This window comes from Dunckerocampus dactyliophorus, chromosome 2 (genome assembly GCF_027744805.1).
Source record: "Dunckerocampus dactyliophorus isolate RoL2022-P2 chromosome 2, RoL_Ddac_1.1, whole genome shotgun sequence".
Taxonomy (NCBI): domain Eukaryota; kingdom Metazoa; phylum Chordata; class Actinopteri; order Syngnathiformes; family Syngnathidae; genus Dunckerocampus; species Dunckerocampus dactyliophorus.
This window is the reverse complement of record NC_072820.1, coordinates 18934411-18953468: the sequence shown is the minus strand read 5'-3', so window position 1 is coordinate 18953468 and position 19058 is coordinate 18934411. Positions and strand designations below refer to the sequence as shown.

The 19058-nt window shown below is 49.3% G+C and overlaps 6 protein-coding genes across 8 annotated transcripts; 4 read left to right on the top strand and 2 right to left on the bottom strand.

Moving 5' to 3' along the window:
• The first annotated feature begins 1655 nt into the window (after positions 1-1655).
• On the top strand, positions 1656-3567 carry LOC129177533 (dynein axonemal heavy chain 17-like). The gene is made up of 6 exons (XM_054768769.1): positions 1656-1997; positions 2068-2243; positions 2369-2555; positions 2635-2734; positions 2793-2878; positions 2948-3567. Exons 1-6 carry the CDS (start codon positions 1656-1658, stop codon positions 3119-3121), a joined length of 1065 nt encoding a protein of 354 aa, XP_054624744.1. The 3' UTR covers positions 3122-3567.
• A 396-nt stretch (positions 3568-3963) lies between these two features.
• On the top strand, positions 3964-4631 carry LOC129177758 (dynein axonemal heavy chain 17-like). The gene is made up of 3 exons (XM_054769205.1): positions 3964-4118; positions 4189-4305; positions 4374-4631. Exons 1-3 carry the CDS (start codon positions 4020-4022, stop codon positions 4626-4628), a joined length of 471 nt encoding a protein of 156 aa, XP_054625180.1. The 5' UTR covers positions 3964-4019; the 3' UTR covers positions 4629-4631.
• Positions 4632-4645: 14 nt separating this feature from the next.
• Positions 4646-6946, top strand: LOC129177753 (dynein axonemal heavy chain 17-like). Its single transcript, XM_054769195.1, has 11 exons — positions 4646-4879; positions 4947-5093; positions 5174-5279; positions 5353-5456; positions 5527-5646; positions 5711-5854; positions 5917-6090; positions 6148-6384; positions 6440-6609; positions 6683-6818; positions 6890-6946. Exons 2-11 carry the CDS (start codon positions 4956-4958, stop codon positions 6893-6895), a joined length of 1335 nt encoding a protein of 444 aa, XP_054625170.1. The 5' UTR covers positions 4646-4879; positions 4947-4955; the 3' UTR covers positions 6896-6946.
• Position 6947: 1 nt separating this feature from the next.
• tmub1 (transmembrane and ubiquitin-like domain containing 1) lies at positions 6948-9246 on the bottom strand. The gene is made up of 3 exons (XM_054769202.1): positions 8397-9246; positions 7618-8063; positions 6948-7547 (listed from the first exon to the last, which is right to left on the bottom strand). Exons 2-3 carry the CDS (start codon positions 8025-8027, stop codon positions 7199-7201), a joined length of 759 nt encoding a protein of 252 aa, XP_054625177.1. The 5' UTR covers positions 8028-8063; positions 8397-9246; the 3' UTR covers positions 6948-7198.
• Positions 8702-14150, top strand: ubtfl (upstream binding transcription factor, like). The gene is made up of 20 exons (XM_054769193.1): positions 8702-9377; positions 10078-10206; positions 10267-10442; positions 10518-10601; positions 10706-10861; positions 10931-10995; positions 11059-11179; positions 11239-11349; positions 11414-11541; positions 11601-11742; positions 11823-11864; positions 11936-12049; positions 12404-12547; positions 12624-12734; positions 12809-12894; positions 13105-13294; positions 13372-13419; positions 13492-13629; positions 13692-13796; positions 13887-14150. The coding sequence occupies exons 1-20, from the start codon at positions 9311-9313 to the stop codon at positions 13953-13955; spliced, it is 2226 nt and encodes a 741-aa protein (XP_054625168.1). The 5' UTR covers positions 8702-9310; the 3' UTR covers positions 13956-14150.
• On the bottom strand, positions 13739-18927 carry fastk (Fas-activated serine/threonine kinase). Of its 3 annotated transcripts, XM_054769180.1 has the most exons (12): positions 18636-18830; positions 18132-18219; positions 17241-17985; positions 16804-17113; positions 16516-16703; positions 16285-16433; positions 15992-16208; positions 15749-15908; positions 15593-15684; positions 14767-15424; positions 14589-14703; positions 13739-14508 (listed from the first exon to the last, which is right to left on the bottom strand). In XM_054769180.1, exons 3-12 carry the CDS (start codon positions 17944-17946, stop codon positions 14422-14424), a joined length of 2682 nt encoding a protein of 893 aa, XP_054625155.1. In that variant the 5' UTR covers positions 17947-17985; positions 18132-18219; positions 18636-18830; the 3' UTR covers positions 13739-14421. The 3 variants fall into 3 exon arrangements, with proteins under 3 accessions (XP_054625155.1, XP_054625156.1, XP_054625153.1); XM_054769181.1 differs by lacking the exons at positions 18132-18219; positions 18636-18830 and adding an exon at positions 18858-18927; XM_054769178.1 differs by lacking the exon at positions 18132-18219 and having other exon boundaries at positions 13740-14508.
• Positions 18928-19058: the final 131 nt, after the last annotated feature.

Sequence of the window (19058 nt, the reverse complement as noted above, 5' to 3'; positions counted from 1 at the left end):
GAGTGAGAGTGTTGTGCTGAACGGGCAATAAAAGAGTTGGTATACACTAGGTCCCCAACTTACGAACACAATTGGTTCCAGACGACCGTTCTTATGTCGAATTGTTCTTAAATAGGGGAAAAGGTAATACTACCAATGATATAGGTACTACATGTACGTGTATACATATATACATATATGTGTATGTATGTAAATAGGAGTTTGGATGCAGTATTAATATTAAACGAGGTTAATTAATGAAAAAACAATAATAAAAGTGATATAATAATACATAATGATAAATGTTATTTACCTTTGAAGAGGAGTGGGCGAGCATACGTCGTTGTGGTGGAGTTGGAGGAGGAGTTATTGAAAAAAAGGACAAATCGTCGTCCTTCTAAAAGAGGTAGTGTTCTGTGGGTGGTGTAGAATTAAGCAGGCCTATTAACTCTTCATAAACTTTAATCACACATTCTGTCCGGGTTGTATAATTTAGCTTTCCATTTAGCTTTATCTACCCAGCTCTGACGCTGCCGCTGTTGGTCCCATTAGCAGTGCCACAGTGCCCTCTACTGGTCAAGCATGTACAGTAGCAGTATAAATACTGATTGAGTAGACTGATTTGACTACAAGGCAAAATAAAATATAGACCAGTCGGCTTGTGTTTGTATCCGCGAATGTTTGCTAGGCGGGTGTTCGTAAGTTGGGGACCTAGTGTAGCCGGTCTGTACTGACACTGGCTAAAAATTAATTCTGCGTTGTGTTCTTTGACGTGGTGAATGATGAGGAGAGCTGCAGCCTGCAGTTCTCTTGCCATCCAGAGGGGGCGTTTATTCTCTGTGCACAACACATAAAATGTACAGCAACCTGAATAAGCTTCATGCACACGTCTTCTCTCCTCAGCAGTCCAGAAGGTGACTGACGCATTTTAAATAAAATATACAAAAAGAGGGAGCCGACATACCTGTGCACAACACATAAAATGTACAGCAACCTGAATAAACTTCATGCACACGTCTAAAAAAAAGAAAACCACATGAAAAACGAACTCCCCAAAACTAGCTTAATTAACAGCAATAACTTTCGTGAGTTGTCTTCAAATACTGTACATAATACAGAGTACACAATGGCATGAAATGTCTCCTATATTCACATGAACACATTCAAACATTGTTGCCACCAGACTAACATACCTCTCCTCAGCAGTCCAGAAGGCGACTGAAGAGGAGCGCGCCAGAATGGCAGGAAATGACATCACAGCAATGTCAAAGTTCACACAACAAAAAGAACACAAATAAAATAAAGACTGCCCATAAAAAGGTGCTTATATCAACAAATACAAACGTGAGAAATGAAAAATGAATTTTTGGTGAAATTAAATTAACAGAATTAACACATCGGTTACACTAGTGTATATTGCTACACGCTGCTGTTCCTGTCTTGTTTATAAAGGACAAACATACCATGGTGTCAGAAGTGGGATGGCAATGCTGACTGAAGTATTCCATTTGAGACGCAGGCAAAGTGACTTTGATGATGTCACACAATGACGTCACAACAGTTATCGGATGATGCGGTTCTGTGTGACAAAGAGTGATGCTTAATTTCTTGTGTTGTTTACTAAGTACAAGTAAAGGTGTGTGCATGTAGAAAGAAGCAATAGAAAAGAAAAGAAAATGGAGGCGAACGACAAGCGCCTGGACTTGGTGAGATGTCTGCTTTCAGAAAGTTTGTGTGTGGACGAGGACAAATGGCGAGAGTTTGTGAGCGTGAAGAAGAACCTGCTCCTCTTCAACACTTTGTTCAACAGCAAGGAGCCGGTGAACCTTTTCCTATGGATCAACGAAGAGTCCAGCATGTCCATGAGTCTAGACTTCCCAGCAATACATAACAAAGTGGTGTGTGTGACTAAAACGGAGCAGGAGGCCATTACTGTGGACAGCGCCTCCAAGGTGTTACTGATTGAAGACGTTCATGGAGAAGACGTGCTACCCTTCATCACTGCACTCACTCAGGAGGTCCGCTTACTTATGCTAATGGAACCGAGAGCTCCGTGCAGGATAAACATAGACATCTTTGTCCACACAGGTCGTCTGCCCGTTGCTTAGCAACCCAGCAAATGATTGCGACTGGGCGCCCGGTGCGGCTGAAGAGACGCTGAACTTGATGGAGCGGCTGAAGAACGAAGCTCTGGTGATGAAGGCTCGGCAGGAAGGATGGACATTTCTCCCGCTTCCCAAAAATCTCCATGACAACAAGCAGAGGTAGTGCAACTTTCTTTGAAAATAATGTTTTTCTTCTTTTTTCTCAAGCTGCTGTACTCAGACTTTGAAAGCTCTGACTTACACAGCTGAACGCCACTTTGACAGCGTCTTCTTTCCTCTGACAGGAAGGCACGTGACGTCAAGCTACTCCATGCCTGCGAGTCAGTCATCATTCAGTGGGCGGGGCTTGTGTCAGAGTTGCTGCAGCAGAACCCGTCTCAGCCGCTGTTGGATGGACTCAAACCGCAACCTTCAGAGGAGTTCCACTTCTGGAACAACAGGCTGAAGAACCTGCAGCTTATCCAGCAGCAGGTGACTATGGGTCGACACAGGCGATGACATCACACTGACACATGTGATGTCAGCACGCTGACATGTTGTTGTTGATCAGATGACGAGCAGCAAAGCCCAGCAGGTGGCGTCCTTCCTTCAGTCAGCTGAGGGTGCATACAGCTTCATCTTGAAACAAATTTATGGAGATGTCCAGAAAGGTAAAAAAAAACACCCAACACTAGCTGATGTCAGCTCAGCTAATCTTTGACCCTGTAGGTCTCCTAGAGGCCCAGGATGCCACCCAGAAGCTGCAACCTCTGCAGGAAAAACTGGAGCAAATAGAGCATCTGCAGTATCGTCAGGTAGCAGCATTGGTCACATGATGTCTGACATCACAACCAGAAATAATCATCTGTGTGTGTGATTAACAGCTGAGAGACAAAATGGCCGCTGTCATGGAGAAGGTGAACCAGGTGTGGCTCAACTCACACTTCCACTGTAAACCCTGCTGGATCGTGGTGCTCCTGCAGGAAATCTGCAATCTCTTTATAGACTGGGTACGGACCAAATCACTCAATGATGTCATGCCTGTCCTACTGATGTAATGACCCAATCCCTGACTTAATCATCTAATCAGTGACTTAATGTCTGATTTAAAGACCCATTAGTGACTTGATAACTTAATCAATGACTTCATCACTGAGTTTACGACCCAATCACTCACTTAATCAATTAATTAAGCACTGACTTAATGACAAAGCTTGTTCTGTTGCAGAGCAGGAAGTTCCTGCATGGCCAGGATATAATGCAGGGTCTGCTCGCAGACCCTGCTCAGGTTCTTGATGATATCCGAGTGGTGATTTTGACGCTGCAGAGTCTCAAGGACAAGTACAATCAGTACAGGACCCTCTTGGAGAAACAGGTGTCTCGTCACATGACCTTAATGGAATGTAACACATCACAACCTTGTTACCATAGAAACACATGACTACAAGTCAGTGGGCAGGGGAGGAAATTACCATAGAGAAAGGGTGTCAAACTTGTGCCATGGAGGGCCAAGACACCACCGGTTTTCTCTTCAACCAGTTTCTCCAGCAGGTGATTTAATTGATGACCTGCTCCCCTCAAATTCAAGCAGGTGTTGCCCACCTGCTTTAATGACCGGCTGGAAGGAAAACCTGTGGTGTCTCGGCCCTCCATGGCACGAGTTTGACACCCCTGCGGCGTAGAGTAAATGATTTTGTGTGTGTATGTGTGTGTGTGTGTGTGAACAGAATGGAGGCTCAAGCAGATGGGAATTTCCCTCACATCTGGTCTTCTCTCAGGTGGATGACTTCCTGACACGCCTGCTCAGCATCCAGGCACGTGCGCACTATTTCTCTCTCTATCGCACACACACATACACATCTATTTAGACCCGCCCATTGCCCCCAACAGGAAGTGTACAGCGTCCGTCTGCAGTTTCAGTTGGAGCAGGTGGTCCTAGCAGGGGGACGTGGCAAGATGTGGACCGGCGCCGTGGAGGAAGTATACCAGGACTTCCTGAAACAGCTTCACCTTCTGACTGACTGTCAGTACGACGCCAGCGAGCCCACAGATCAGGTGACCATCACCTGTCTTCCTGATATAATGATAACTTAATGATAATAATAACCTGTCATGTTTTCCGCAGAGCTTCCCACTGCAAGCCTGCTCCTTCCAGGACCACGTGCTGGATCTGGAAGCCAGGCTGGTGTCCATCATCAGAGGAACTCTGGAGGACTGCTGCGTGTCGTCGTCTGCAGTCAAGGTGTGGTGTGCGCTCGCACACACACACGCACACACACACACAACTGAGGCACTCGGTCAATGTTTCAGATACTTAACATGTTCGGCCCAGTACTGGAGCGTCCTCTGATCCAGGAGCAGCTGCGTCCTCAGCTTGTCCGGCTGGTGGACATGGTCATGACAGAACTTGACCAGGTGGAAGCACTGGTCCAAAGAAAGAGTTTGACGACTGAAGTGTTGTCCAAATTCAGGGCCAGTCCGTCCGCCACCCTTAGGTGGACTCAACAACTCCTGCTGAGGGCTCACAGTGTTTTCCTGAGCTTCCAGACGGTCCAATATCTGTAAGCGCACGCACGCACACACACACACACACCTTGCGTTCATGTCACTTGTGTGTATGTTTGTTGAGATGTGGGGACTCAGGTGAGCTGGTCGTGCAAAAGTTTCAGAAGATTGTAGCCTTGGTTGTGGAGCTCAGAAACACGGTCAGACAGGACTGGAGCTGCCAGCTCGACACAGACTCTGCTTTCATTCTGGAACATCCTCTGATTGAACAGCAGGAGCAAGGCACGCTGGAAATTCCCTTCAGACACGAAGTCAGTCAAGATGCCATGATTTATGCCACCTGTCACATAACCCTTACATACATGTGTATGTGTCCAGCTGGAGGCGATGCTGAGTGACATTAAGCAAGTGAGCTGGGAGAAGGATCTGGAGCCCCGCCCCGAAGCTGCTCAAGTATTGAAGTTCAGACGTGACATCACAAAGAGTTACCTGTGTCTAAGTCACATGGTGTCATGCTACAACCAGGTCCATGCACGCACAGATGTGCACACACACGCACATGCACACACAGTGTCCTTGTGACACTCACAGTGGCTGTCAGTCAGGTGGTGGGCGAAGCTCTGGCAGTGGAGCTTCCTCTGATCGAGGATCAGCTGCAGGAGCAGAGGCAGAGTTTGTTAGAGCTGCACAACAGCACATGGAGGAGTGAAGGTGACGAGACACATGACACATCACATGACTAGCAACAGGTGACGTATATTTGTGTGTGCATGTGTTCACTCAGGTGTGCACCAGTTGATTGCGCAGAAGAGACAAAGCATCACAGCTTTCTTTGCCTCAGTGAGTGAAGCACGTGCCAACATGGCTGCCATGTCTCGCATCACGCAGGTGAGCTGACCTCAATACGTTGACATTTTCCCAGCACGCATTGAGAGTTTAACCTCCAGCTGACCCTCAGGGGTGGGCAGAGCTTCCCCTGCTGCAACGCGTAGGTAACTTCCTGGAGAGGGGCGAAGCTACAGAGCAGAGCTACAGTCGTCTGAGAGAAGACAGCGAGGAAGTGCTCAGGCTGACTCAGGTGAGGAGGAGGATGGGGAGGGGTGCACAGGTGGAGGCCGAAACTCACAGTCAGCGGTTGTCAGGAAAACCGCAGACTGTACGTAAAACAAGACACCTCCCAGTCCTGGTCTGCCTACCTGGACCACGTGGACCAGCTTGTCCAGGATGGACTTTTACAGCTGCTGCTGCGCTCGCTACACTTTCTGACAGACAACATGAAGCCAGAGGTGAGGGCACTCTGTCAATTGCATGCATGATTGGCATGCTTACAGTGTGTGTGTGCGCACAGAGCTGCGGGGGAGCCTTGTTGCAGGTCTCACTGCATCTGCAGTCAACAGAAAGTGTTTTTGAGCCTTCTCTGGACACAGACCTCGCTGACCTGTTGAAGTCCTTTATCGATGACGTCTACTCGGCCGCCAGCTTGCCACCGAGGCTGTCAGTCAGTCACCATGGCAACCACCAGGTGAGTCAGAAGACAGGCGGCTGAAAGGTCAGTGACAGAATGAACACTGCCCCTCAGGAGGCGCTGCGGGAGAATGCCGACCTTGTGGCGCTAGAACTGGAAGTGAGGCAACGCCTGCTGGAGGTGAGAGAGGAGGCGGAGCTTCTAAGGGCAGACCTGGACAGGTTCTCACCTCTCTGGCGAAGCCACAAGCGGGGAGTGATGCAAGAATTCCTGACCTACGGCCGGAAGCTGGAGCCTGAAGAGGAGGAAGTGGAGGAGGCCCCACCCACCCTGACAGACTTTCAAAGAGAGGTGAGACAAGATGCATTTCCTGTTTGAGAAACTCTGACACACTCTGCTTGTGAAGATCCATTCCCTCCAGAAACAGATGACACACGTCAATCACCTCAACGAGAACGAGCTGCTGCACGGCTGGCTACAGGTTGAACTACGACCTTTCAAAAACGCCCTGCGCCTGTTCATCCACAACTGGATAAGCATGTACACGCAGCACCTGCTCAAACTGGTGCGACACAGGTGAGAGCCTGAACGCCTCACCCTCTGGACACGTGCTAACTCACCGAGTATGTGCGTTTGTGTGCACGCTCAGCATGTCTCAACGCAGTGTCGATGAGGAGCATGATGACAATAGTAGAAAGTCTTCTTCCAGCTTCCCTCTAACAGAAACCATCATGCTGCTGGAAACCGTGGGAGTGGAAGTTCCTGAACTCACCACGTTGCTGCAGGTAGGATAACGGCATTGCCGATGTCACGCTGACTTAATTGCCGTGTAAACATGTTGTTGTTTTCATTTCAGAGCTGATAACCATGCCAGATGTTCATACAGTATACACGTGCACATGCTGGTGTGTTTATTAACCAGTCACATAAACAGTGAAGATAAATAAATGCTTTAATATCATCAAAAGTGGACAAACATATCCATGCATCCGTCAGCCACTCTCAGCCAGTCTGACCTGTTTCATCCACCAGAACCAAGCAGAGAAAACAGGAGGCACAATGACCTAAATGTCGATCTGGGCTGTGGCGCCACGCCGACTTTCCACAGGAACAGAAAGTACGTAGAATCCAGTGAGGAAACCGAGCCGGACCAATCAGGGAGCATCTAGCGGCGATAAACGCCAAAGGCCACCAGGCTAAGAAAGATGGTGATTCCCACCAGCGAGGCAGTGGCAGGTGCCGTGAAGAACTGACGGTATTGGATCTGAAAGTACCAAAGCACTGACAGCATGAGGACCAGCAGCGGGACCATCAGGCTGCCCACATTGAGAGCCACCTGCACTTGGTCTGCAGGCCCTGGCCCCATAGCCGCACGTGGGGCGTGCTGAGAGATGTGACAGTGCAGCACGCAGTTGTGAGTCAAGTGGAGCGACTCCAGTGTGACGGTGTCGTCCTGCAGCAGCTGCCCCTGATAGATGAGACGCACCTGCTGCTCCTGACCAGCAAAGTAGGTCCTGCAGAGGTCAGAGAACAATTAGAAAAAAGCTTGTCCGTGTCACCTGAGCGGATGGCGCAATCTCTTACCGCTTGATATATCCAATGGTATCCTGAGGTTTGACCAGCGCCGTTCTCTCCGTGTCGTTCAGGAACTTCAGTCTAACCACCATGTTTCTCTGAGAGTCTTCACCACCGTCGCTCCTCCCCACATCTCCATCATTTGCCGCCGCCTCCTGTCTGCCTCCTCCGCCTTCTTTATCTTCCTTTGTAGAGACTGGGGGCTGAGTCTCAGTCGCACTTCTCTCACTAGCAGAGGTGGAGGGTGTGTCATGGTGGGGGGTCCTCTGGGAAAGGGCGGACCTCGTAGAGGATTCCAGCGGGTGGTCCAGTGGTTCTGCGGTGCGGGTGGAGATCCAGGCCAGCAGCAACACCAGTAAGAAAATCAGCACCCCAAATAACAGAGTCACTTCGTCCCCCACGCCCTCGATCAACGCCATTGTCCACGCCCACTCAGGCAAACACGGCTCAGGCACCTGTACGCAAGGGGGCGGAGCAACATTTACTCCATACGTAGAAAAGATTCTACAGTCCATTTGTGACATTTAATGTCACCATAGCAACACAACTAGCCCCACCAGACAATCATAACGGTTTGGAAGTTTCATGCGAGTAGGCTACTGCGCGTCAACGACAGAGGGGCAAACAACAACACGACCATTAAAGTCCACTAAAAAAGGCTACAAGCTAACAGGTAACTGTGCTGCCCAAACGAGCCGGAAGTGAGTCAGAGTTTGAGGTAACAACGTCACCTCTCCACCACCAAATAAAAATTGAAATATTGTTTATTTGTGCAGAGAACAACTTACTGTTCAGCTTGTACACGTCATGTCAGGAATTAGCCTCCAGGCTAATCAAGCTAATCTGCTGCTCAGTCCTCATACACTTCCGGCGCGAGTCGTGTCTTCTTTGGTGGTGGTCTGTCGGCGCCCCCTGCTGGTCACCTTGTTGGACCCCCTGCAATAAACATTGCGTTTGAATTGACATTTATCTAATGTAACATTTTTAAAATAACATGGCAATGTTAAAAAATACAATTTAGACTTTGGTGTTTTCTCTCCAGCCAGAATAAATACATTGATTCTCCATGCCAGCAGGTGGCGCTAAGGAGATAGCATAGCAGTGCGTTAGTATTTAGTGTTTAATTGTACAACTCTTGTGGCTTTCTCTCATTTTCAAACTGACACCAACACTTGGCGGTTCTGTCTCAGCTGACCAGTGAGCCGGTAGGTGGAGACCTGCAAGAGCCGTCTCCTAAGCGGGTAGATGTCACTAGGATGCGGGTCGCCTCATCGGCGGCTCGTACGCCGAGGGGGAGGTCCTCATGACGGCCGGCTTTCCGACGCTGTTGTCGGGTCCACCTGGAGCCACTGGCCGGCCTCTCTCGTAACGTCACACCTGCCGCTGGTCGTGGGTCGCTCCCGGGCACAAGTAGTCCTGTCAGGCGGCTGTAGTTGGTCGGTGCGAAGCCGAGGTCGAACATGTGGTTTCTTGTTGGAATGACAGAATAAAAACTCAAAAAGGTGATTGTGGCGCCTGCTTGGATTGTGTCGTAGCCGCCGAGCGTGCTGCTTTCCTCCGCCTTTGTGCTCATGTTTGGCCGCGGAGGTCCTCCCCCTGCGGCGCTGGGCGGAGTTTCATACCGGACCAGGCGCTCCTTTTGTCGGATCTCTTTCGACCTGACTCCCCGGGGCTTCGGGGACAAAGAAAATACACTTTTTCTATGAGCACAGCCACCAAACGGACGCGGAGTGTGCAGGAGTGTGCGGACTGTGCATCAGAACCACAGGGTGAGTCCAAACTGACTTTTTGCACACATTCAACTGTTTGTGGCCTCGTCGCTGCCGCCGTGTTGTCGTGCTTCATGGCGGCCTCGCAGTGGAGGCTTGTGGGCTGCAGCGAGTCACGCGGCCCGCTCGCACACGATCACAATCAAAACTAGAAGAAAACCCAGAATCAGTGGTGCTTTCAACAATATAACCTGTTTTTAAACTCATTTGAGTCCAATTCACTTTTATTGCAAATTGAATGAAACCTGCCTTTATTTTGACACAAACGTCATCTGTTGTACCACACGTGACTTGTTCAAAGATCAAATCAACTTCATTTACTTTTCATGTTATTTAAATGATTGAAGAATAAGAATAAAACATTCAGGCGGCTTTCAGGTGCTGTTTGTGTGCCAGCGGAAGCTGCATGCTGACTCCTGCCGGAGAACAGGCGCCATTATCGGGCAGCCAACACGTCATGAGGCCGTGTACCATGTATTAACGTTTTTACTATAATAAAACTTGTATATAATGTTATGTTTTCACATACATAAAGCTCATATCTGGACTACCATATACACGTTATACACATGCATATACATGTTTTTCTTGTATATGACATCTGTTTTAATGTAACATTGTATACAGTTATGTTTGCAAACATAATTATATGCATGCTTTTATTTATATGCAAACATAACTTTCTTAACTTTAATAATAGTAATCAGTACGCGTGTGTGTGAGCGAGAGAGAGGACGTTCAGTGGGCGGAGTCAGCTCGAGCAGACGCTGCACGATGAATGGCGGCGGGATCTCTGCGCCTCAGAGCGGCAGACTCAAGATTGTGACAGGTAATGTACACATGATGATGATGATGATGATGGCGATAATGATGGTTATAATGTGTGTAGACGAGTGGCGTCAGGAGGATTGTCTGACGTTGTTGGAGAGGATTCGAAGTCTTCTTCCAGACGGAGACGCGATGAAGTACAAGACGACAGAGTCTCACTTCGACTGGGACAAAGTGGGCTTTGGAAGCTTCACGGGAGAAATGTGCCGCCAGAAGTGGAACAAAGTTTCATCGGAGGTGAGTGGACGTTCTTCAGTGTGGAGATCATCAAAAGGGGACGTTTGAGGCTGACACTGAAACTGGGTTTGTCAGGTTCGCAAGTACAGAACCATGACGGAGCTCATCATGGATGCCATTGAGTTTGTGAAATATCCTTACAAGGGCAAGAAGCTGAAGGTGAGCATCTTCTGTGCTCTCTAGCATCACCGACAGTTCAGGAGACTAAGCTGAAGTTAGCATGGTAAATTTATCTTACGCTGAACCCCTTTGCGTCCAAACAGACACATCCTGATTTTCCCAAGAAGCCGCTGACTCCGTACTTCAGGTTCTTCATGGAGAAACGAGCTAAGTACGCCAAAATCCACCCTGAGATGAGCAACCTGGATTTGACTAAGATCTTGTCCAAGAAGTACAAAGAGCTGCCGGACAAGAAGAAGGTGATGCTCCAAGCAATTTCTGACATGATGGAGATCCATAAAACCATATGCTCTTGTTTGGTGTCGTAGCAAAAGTATGTCACAGAGTTCCAGTGCGAGAAAGAGGAATTTGAGAAGAACATGGCTCGATTCAAGTAAGACACACAAAATGAACGTGAGGAAGAAACGTGGCAGTGAATGTTGTGTGGGTCTTGCAGACATGACCATCCTGAGCTGATGGAGGAGAGCAAGAAGTCAGACCTTCCTGAGAAACCAAAAACTCCTCAGCAACTTTGGCACAACCACGAGAAGAAGACCTACATGAAGCTCCACCCGGAGGTGGGCGTGCACACACACACACACGATTATAATGATGATAATGATGATGATGGCTGCAGGTGACTCAGAAGGAGATGAAGGACGTGTTGAGGAGACAGTGGTCTCAGTTGTCTGACAAGAAAAGACTCAAGTGGATCAGCAAAGCTTTGGAGCTCCAGAAGGACTATGAGGTAACACATACAAATATCAACTACACAACATACACTGCCTGACACTGCATGTGTGTGTCTTCAGGACAATATGCGAGCGTATCATGAAGCCCATCCAGATGTCACCTCAGACGATCACGTGCGCTCCGTCCTCACAAAAGCAGAAAGACAGCTGAAGGACAAGTTTGATGGAAGACCGACTAAACCTCCACCGTGAGCGACATGGTTTCAACTGCAGTGGCGTAGCAAGCAGCTAATGATATTTCCTGCAGGAACGGATACTCTCTGTACTGCGCTGAGCTGATGGTCAACATGAAGGACGTTCCGAGCACAGAGCGCATGGTTCTGTGCAGCAAACGCTGGAAAATGATGACGCAGAAAGAGAAGGACATGTTTCAGAAACGCTGTGAGCAGGTTTGTACTCTCCACTTCCTGTCGGCACCTGATGGTGGCGCTGTTGTTGTTTACATGCTGCTTGTGTGCGTCTCCTTTAGAAGAAAAAGCAGTACGACGTGGACTTGCAGAGGTTTCTAGAGGTAAGTTTCTGCCCCCTTGAAAAGTAACCCTGCCCACTGCCAATCATGCTGAAGATGCCGCGGTCTTCTAGAGCCTTCCAGAAGAAGAACGAGACCGTGTACTGACTGAGGAGAAGCTGGGTGGAGCCAGGGGGCAGGTGGGCGTGGTCTCCAGTCCCCACAGAGCCAAGTCGCCGCCCATGAAGGTCCAAACATTTCAACACAACTTGGATTTCTTTTCATACATCATACACAGAACCTTTCTTCCTTAGGACCTCAAATACGGACATCAAATTAGACTGTTAGATGGGGGTCCATGTTAGAGAGGGTCCAAATTAGATCATGTGAGACAGGGCTCCGAGTAAAACAGTCCAAGTCAGCCGGGGGTCTAAATTAGACTGTTTATGAGCATATGTAGGACCTGTTGTGGAGAGACTCATTCCTGGCCGGGTGGGTTCTTGTTCTTCTCAAATTAGACTTTTGGATCACAACATTGGTGTTGAAATTACAAAATTAGTGGTTCTGAATGTGATTGTTTATATTCTAACATGGTGGGCCAGGAGGAGGAGCCGCAGCTTTGGGTCTCCCCGGGCGCCAACGAGCGTCGCGACACCAAGAAGACTGCCAAACTTCCCGAGACACCCAAAACAGCAGAGGAGATGTGGCAGCACAGCGTGACTGCTGACTTCCTGTCCAAATGCAGAGTGTGTCCCCTGTAGCTTGGCTTCAAAATTAGACCTTGATTCCCTTCACAATAAAAGCCTTTGTTTATTTGCACAGAGCGACCGCAGGAAAGCTCAAGCGGCCATGGAGGCTGCCTGGAAGTCCATGGAGAAGAAGGAGAAGATTCAGTGGATCAAGAAAGCGGCCGAAGACCAGAAGCGCTACGAGGTTCCCTCACAGTCAGTGTAGTCTCCATAGCAACGGATGTAATCAACATGGTGTCTGTCGTCCTTGTCCTGCAGAGGGAACTGTTGGAGAGGAGGATGCCGCCAGCAGTACAGAGCCAGAAGAAACCTAAATTTGATGGCGAGCCAAAGAAGCCTCCAGTGTAAGTGGACAGGAAGTGAGAAGCCAAAACAGGTTGATGCGTATGTAAGAAAAATGCCATCACTCGTGGGTCAAGGGGTTTGTTCTTTTCCACCATGTCTGCTCAGCCAATTGGGCAGCAGTCGACGAATGTGGCCAAAGTCATCATCTCATGTGCCATTACCTGCTTGAAAAGTGCGAAGACCCGCTCACTGTGCTTGTCATTCAATAGGAGCGGCTATCAGATGTTCTCGCAGGAGCTGTTGACCAATGGCGAGCTGAACCACTTCAGCCTCAAGGAGCGAATGGTGGAGATCGGCAAGCGTTGGCATAAACTGACGGCGTGCCAGAAGGACAAGTACAAGAAGCACGTGGATGAGCAGCAGGGCGAGTACAAGGTGGAGCTGGAGGCGTGGCTGAAGGTACCTCTCCCTCTTCCGGTGGATGCTAAGTTTTACCGCTAAGCACAGCCCAGCTGATGAGCGTTTCTTCTCTTTAGTCTCTGTCTCAGCAAGATCGGGATGCCTACAAAGAATTCTCCTCCTCGGTGAGTCACGTGACTATGACCAATGTTCAGAGGTCAAAAATGTTTATTTCCCTCGTGTGCGTCTCTGTTTAGAAACGTCGCAGCACATCAAAAGTTGGCAGCAGTCGTGGAACAAAAGTACACGTGACAGCGAAGGGTAAAGCTGTGAGCTCCAAGATCCCGCCCCTTGGAGTGGGTGTAGGCAAACGAGCGATGGCGTACCGAGCAAAGGTAACATACCAACCTTGGTTTGTTGTTTTTGGTGTGGAGCTCACGGATTGGTCATCCTCCAGCAAGACATGTCCGACTCTGACGACGACAAGAGCGACTCGTCCGACTCTGACGACGAAGAGGATGACGAGGAGACATCAGGAAGCAGCGACAGTGAAGATGACGAGGTGACGCTCTTAGGATTATTACACTTTTACATCACATCCAATCAGAATTAAGCACCCACTCACCATGTCAACCACATTTATTCTACTCAGAACGACGAGGATGATGATGATGATGATCAGACATCTTCGGAGGAATCCAGTGACTCTGACTCTGACTAGCCCCGCCTCCTCTTTGGAGAGGACAGGCTGTGCTGGCCACGCCTCCTTATGTGACAAGCATTGGGGGTGGAGCTTAAGGGAGCATTTTGTTATTTTTTTTTTATCAGACAGGTGGGCGGGGCTTGTCTGAAAACATTAAGAAATAAATGCACTTTTTCTCATCCTGACAAATAAAGTTTATCTACCACGTTAGAACTGTTTGATTTATTGAATAGAAACAATTCTTCCATCACCTCATAAATAAATACTCTTCATCACACACGCGCACACACACACACACACACACACACACACACACACAATTACCCATCAGCCCCTGTCGACATGACTTAATTTTATAAAAACTTTGAGTGTTAACATAAAAATTACTGGTTTAATTTTCATGTCCATTGAAGAGAAGCAACGTTATCCCATTCTAAAACATTAACCATGCACACCAACATTCATCACAGAAATACACACACTGTCACCGCGGGATGTTTTGTAGTTTGCCGTGCAGGTACGTCTTCACCTGTTCAATGCCGTTTAGCTTCTCCAGCTCGTGATAGGGCAGCTGAAACAACACATGACACATTAGTCTAGCTCAGCAGTGCCAATAGCATCATGTGTTGGTGATATGACGCGCGGGGGGACCTGTAGGATAATGTATCCCAGCAGCTTCAGGTGGCGGTCCCTCATGGCACGGGACCCCACCAGGACGTCCGAGTTGTGGCAGTAGTGCCACTTGTCGTTGACGGAGACGACGAGCCTGCAGTGAATAACCTTGTGTCAACTGTGACATCACAGAGCAGATCTGATCAGGCAGGCCTACCTTCTTATGTGCTTCTCTTCTGCCTCGTCGGGGTCGGGCAAACCTGTTGGGCTGAGTCGCGCTGGTGACGGACACCCCCCATCTGCCTTGGACCCGTCGTTTCGCTTCACCTCCTTGCAGAATTCCTCCCCCTGATCATCAGGGAGCCTCGTGTCCGCCTCATCCTCCAAGATTTTCCCGATGGAGAACTGGAAGATGGAGTTTGGAGCAGCATCACCTGTGGATCCTGGAGCCGCTGGTGGGGGTGGCCCGTCAGAAGGGGGGCTGCTGAGTGTGGAACTGTCCTGGCTTTCCAGCGAGTGCTCCTTGGCCACGCTTGAGTAGTACTCCACTACAGGCACACAGTAAGGACCATAGTCTGAGGGCACACCGCCATCACCAGGACAACGGGGCCCTGAGGGGACCGTCGCCTCCGCTGTGCTATTTATGTGCTGAGACTGAAAGGGTTCTTGAGCGCCACCTGTCGTTTTGCCAATCTCCTGTGCCTTCTGACCACATTCCTCTGGCAGTGCAGAAGAAGAGAACTTGTGGATGTGGTCCGGAACCTCGGGAACACGCTTGGAACATCCACAGGCCGCAGGTGTGGAGCCCAGAGCCAAAGGTGCACTTGACTGGATCGGCAGAACCCGCCCGGAGGAGTCCATCCACAACACAAAGTCTGAACAAAAAGGACAACCTGTGTACTTACTGAATACTGTGTACAACATGTTGTAGCACCTGCTAACTTGCTGTATATCGTGTGTGAACTTTCTGACTACTACCTGAGTACAACCTGGTGTAGCACCTGTACACTTGTACGTGTTGGACATGTGTACTTGCTGCATACCTGTGTAGTATCCAGGAGGCAGAACTTGGTCCTGCTTGTAGTGGTGCTGTCCAAGCAGCTGTCTGAGAGCCTCGCCCACCAGACCTTTATAACTAAAAGTAAGCCAAGCAGTCAGCATAGTGCGTGTCAGCGTACATGTGAGCGCGCGTGTGTTACCTGTACTTGCGATTCACTTCGTCTGCAGTAAGGGCGTGGTCAAACATGAGCACCTTGTGAGAGTGCTGTAGTCGTGGTCCGGTGTAGTCGTGGTACTCCAGTTCTACGGCGGCATCCAACAAAGACAGGTAGCGGCGGACGATGAGGGCGCAGGGACTGTCTGTGTGGGGATTGAGGGTGGAGGAAGACAGTGTGAGAGTCATATCGCCACCAGGGGGCAGTCATGTGTTGAGCGGTACCGACTGGTGACATTGCTAATGAAGGCTGGGGAGAAGACACGGTGCAGGATGAGGCTCGGGAAATGTCCCAGTTGGAAGAGGGACATGAGGATGTTGACGGTGGCGAGCGGAGCGCTTAGCGCTTTCAAGTCCACCACTTCCTCTAATCGAGAGAAGAACTTTTCCTCATTGGATGGACGATAACTCATCCTACTGAATGGGAAGACCAGCTTCTGGATCACCTGCCCAGACAAACACACACAACAATATGACATCACATCAAGGTCAGAGGTCCCACACCCACACACCCTGCCTCACCTTGCTATCCAGATACTCTGCCCTCTTGAGCAGGAAGTCTGCGATGGTGTCTAGCAGCTGCGTCTCTCTCAGGCGGTGCCGTGCAATATATTTGGCAATCAGTGCCATCGTGTACGCGCTGATGCTCTCCTCCTTTTTTGGCAGCTCCTCTACAAGAAACAACACACATCACACACATGAACCTTAGCGATGCTATGCTAGGTGACCTTTAGCAATGCTAAACTAGCTGACCTGCCAAGCTTCGGATGAACCTCTCCAGTCGGTTCTGGTAGAAAAGGTGTGAGCTGAAGATGAACTCCAGACTCTTGTTGCTGGCCTCTTTGGCACATGCTGCCAACATCTCATCCAACAGTGCCATCTCCTGGTCACGAACGCCACTGACGCTGGCAAGAGTGTGTTTGACCAGACGTAGGATCTTTCTGAAATAGAATGAGTATTTCAAAATGAAAAGAAGATCTAAGTACTGTATTGATTCAGTTAAGCCATGATGCATCGGTTAACTGATCACCAAGCTGCCACCTGTTAGCTAGCAGCTGTTCGGGGTTAGAGGTTGTGTTGTCGGCGGCGGTTGTGGCTCCCTGCAGCTGCAGCGAGTGCAACTTGAGGCGGTAGTATGAGAGCAGCAAGAAGAGGGTCTGCGGGTGGTGCTCTCGCTCCAGGTTCTTCTCCAGACCAAGCAGGCAGGCCTCTGTGAGAGGGTGCTGGCTGCCCGGATGCAGCTTCATGCTAGAGCTGAACACCATGGATATGTCCTTCTGATTAAACTGGCTCAGTCTGGACTGAGATTCAGCCTCCAGAACCTGGACCACCTGAGAATCGCTGCGGAGCCCTAAGGAGGTCATACACACATGCACACACACACACACACAAAAACAGTTTGACTCCCATCTTTGGACTCAATGTGTGTGCATCATCTGATTGTGATTGTGTCAGGTACTTGTCCTTTCTGGACTTACCAAGTGCCGCCACGGCATAGAGGCAGTTGACGATGCTGAAGTTGTCAAATTTGGAGCAGTCGTTGATGATGGCGTCACACAGCAACAAGAAGTCTGGATGCTCCAGGACGTGGCGACCACACTTTGTTGCAGTGGCGGCGTCATCTACGGGCGGTGGTGGTGCAGCCTGCAGAAGCTGTGCAATCTTGTGTAGCGCGATCGGGTAATGGTTGTGGGAGATCTTAGCTGGGTTTTGGGTGAGCCAGCGCAGAACTTCGTCGGGTCGCTGTGAGCGCTCGATCAGACGCTTCATAGTGAAAAAGGTGTCGTAGCTCATCTTCTCGTGGATGAAGTTCCATGACTTCTTCTTGCCGCCTGACCTAGTAACTGGAATGCCCACACTGAGGAAGTGGCCGTGGTGTTGGCAATGGGAGGGCATTGGGGGCGGGGCCAGGGGGGTGTGCTGTGGGTGGTAATGGTGGTGTAAGTGTGCTCCCCGGTGGTCGCCGGGTCTGCCCTGGTACAGGGAGTATTCAGGGGGGGGCAGGGGCGCTCGGTGCTGGTGAAGGTGCGGGGTAGGTGCTTCAAGCACAGTGAGCCCTCCCCTTTTTCCTGCCTTGACTCCGCCCCCTCCTCCTGCGGCGCTGTAGAGGCGGGTGGCATACATGGCTTGGGATGCAGCGGCGACTGGGCTCAGGAAGCACCACCTAGTGGACCAACACAACATGGTCCAAATGCCAGATTTCCTTGACACCTAGTGGTACTCCTACACAAGAAAAACAACACACTTCCTGCTTAGATACATCACAGCATATCATATCAACCTAGGTGCTGACTCAGCAAATCGATCAAATCCAGATAAAATGTTATCTAAATTCTAGCCAGAACCAGCTAACTACTGTTGGCTTTGACCTTTTGTCAAGGAAGTTGTCTTGTCTGCAGGATGAAGTTTGGACACGTACAGATGCACTTGTATCCTTTTTTAATTCATAGGTAAACACTGAAAACAATTTGAAAGAAGATTGTTCACACTAGCAAGCTGCAGCAACACAACATAACATGACATGACATGACAGTAGCAACATAACATGACATGACATCACGCACTTCAGGAATACGTCGCATCTTACGTCAAACAATTACATCACATCTGACAGTTGTCTGCTAGCCATTGGCAGCAGCTAATTGCAGCGTGACACTCTAAACACCAAACCAACAGTTAGCGCTGAAGCTAACAACATATAGAAATGTCAACAATGTGACACAAAAAAGTGAAGTCATGTTAGCTGCTATGAGGCTAAATCGTTGACATGTTAGCATGTTAGCATCAGCCTCCCCCTGTGCACAGCAACAACAACCAGAAATAAATCGAGTTCGTGTCCCGCCTGTTTGGCAGGGTTGGCATAGAAACATTACCTCATAGCTTCGATCAAACACCGGCGGCCGCTGACACAGTTCGTTCACCGCAGAGGCAGGCAGCGGTCAATCGTTTCATTCCTACACACAAGCCGCACACAGCCTCGGCTACCCGGCATGCAATGGCTGCAACCCAGTCAGCTCTATAGACGACGTCCCCGGGAGTTCATTTAAGGGTGAAGTTTAAATTTTTCAAGTTTTTAATCCCCGCGCGGCACTTACAGTCAGGATTCTTTTCAATCGTCTTTATTCAGGCAGTTTAATTTTCCAATTCTGCTCACTTCAGCCTGGACTCTAGTTGACGTTACTGAATACAAGTGAATTGTGGGAAGTGTAGTTCATAGTAGTTGGAGGCCAGGGACGAACGTACATGAAGTGTTTTGTTTCCGAGAGAGGGCGCTGTTTACGGTTGAACATTACTCC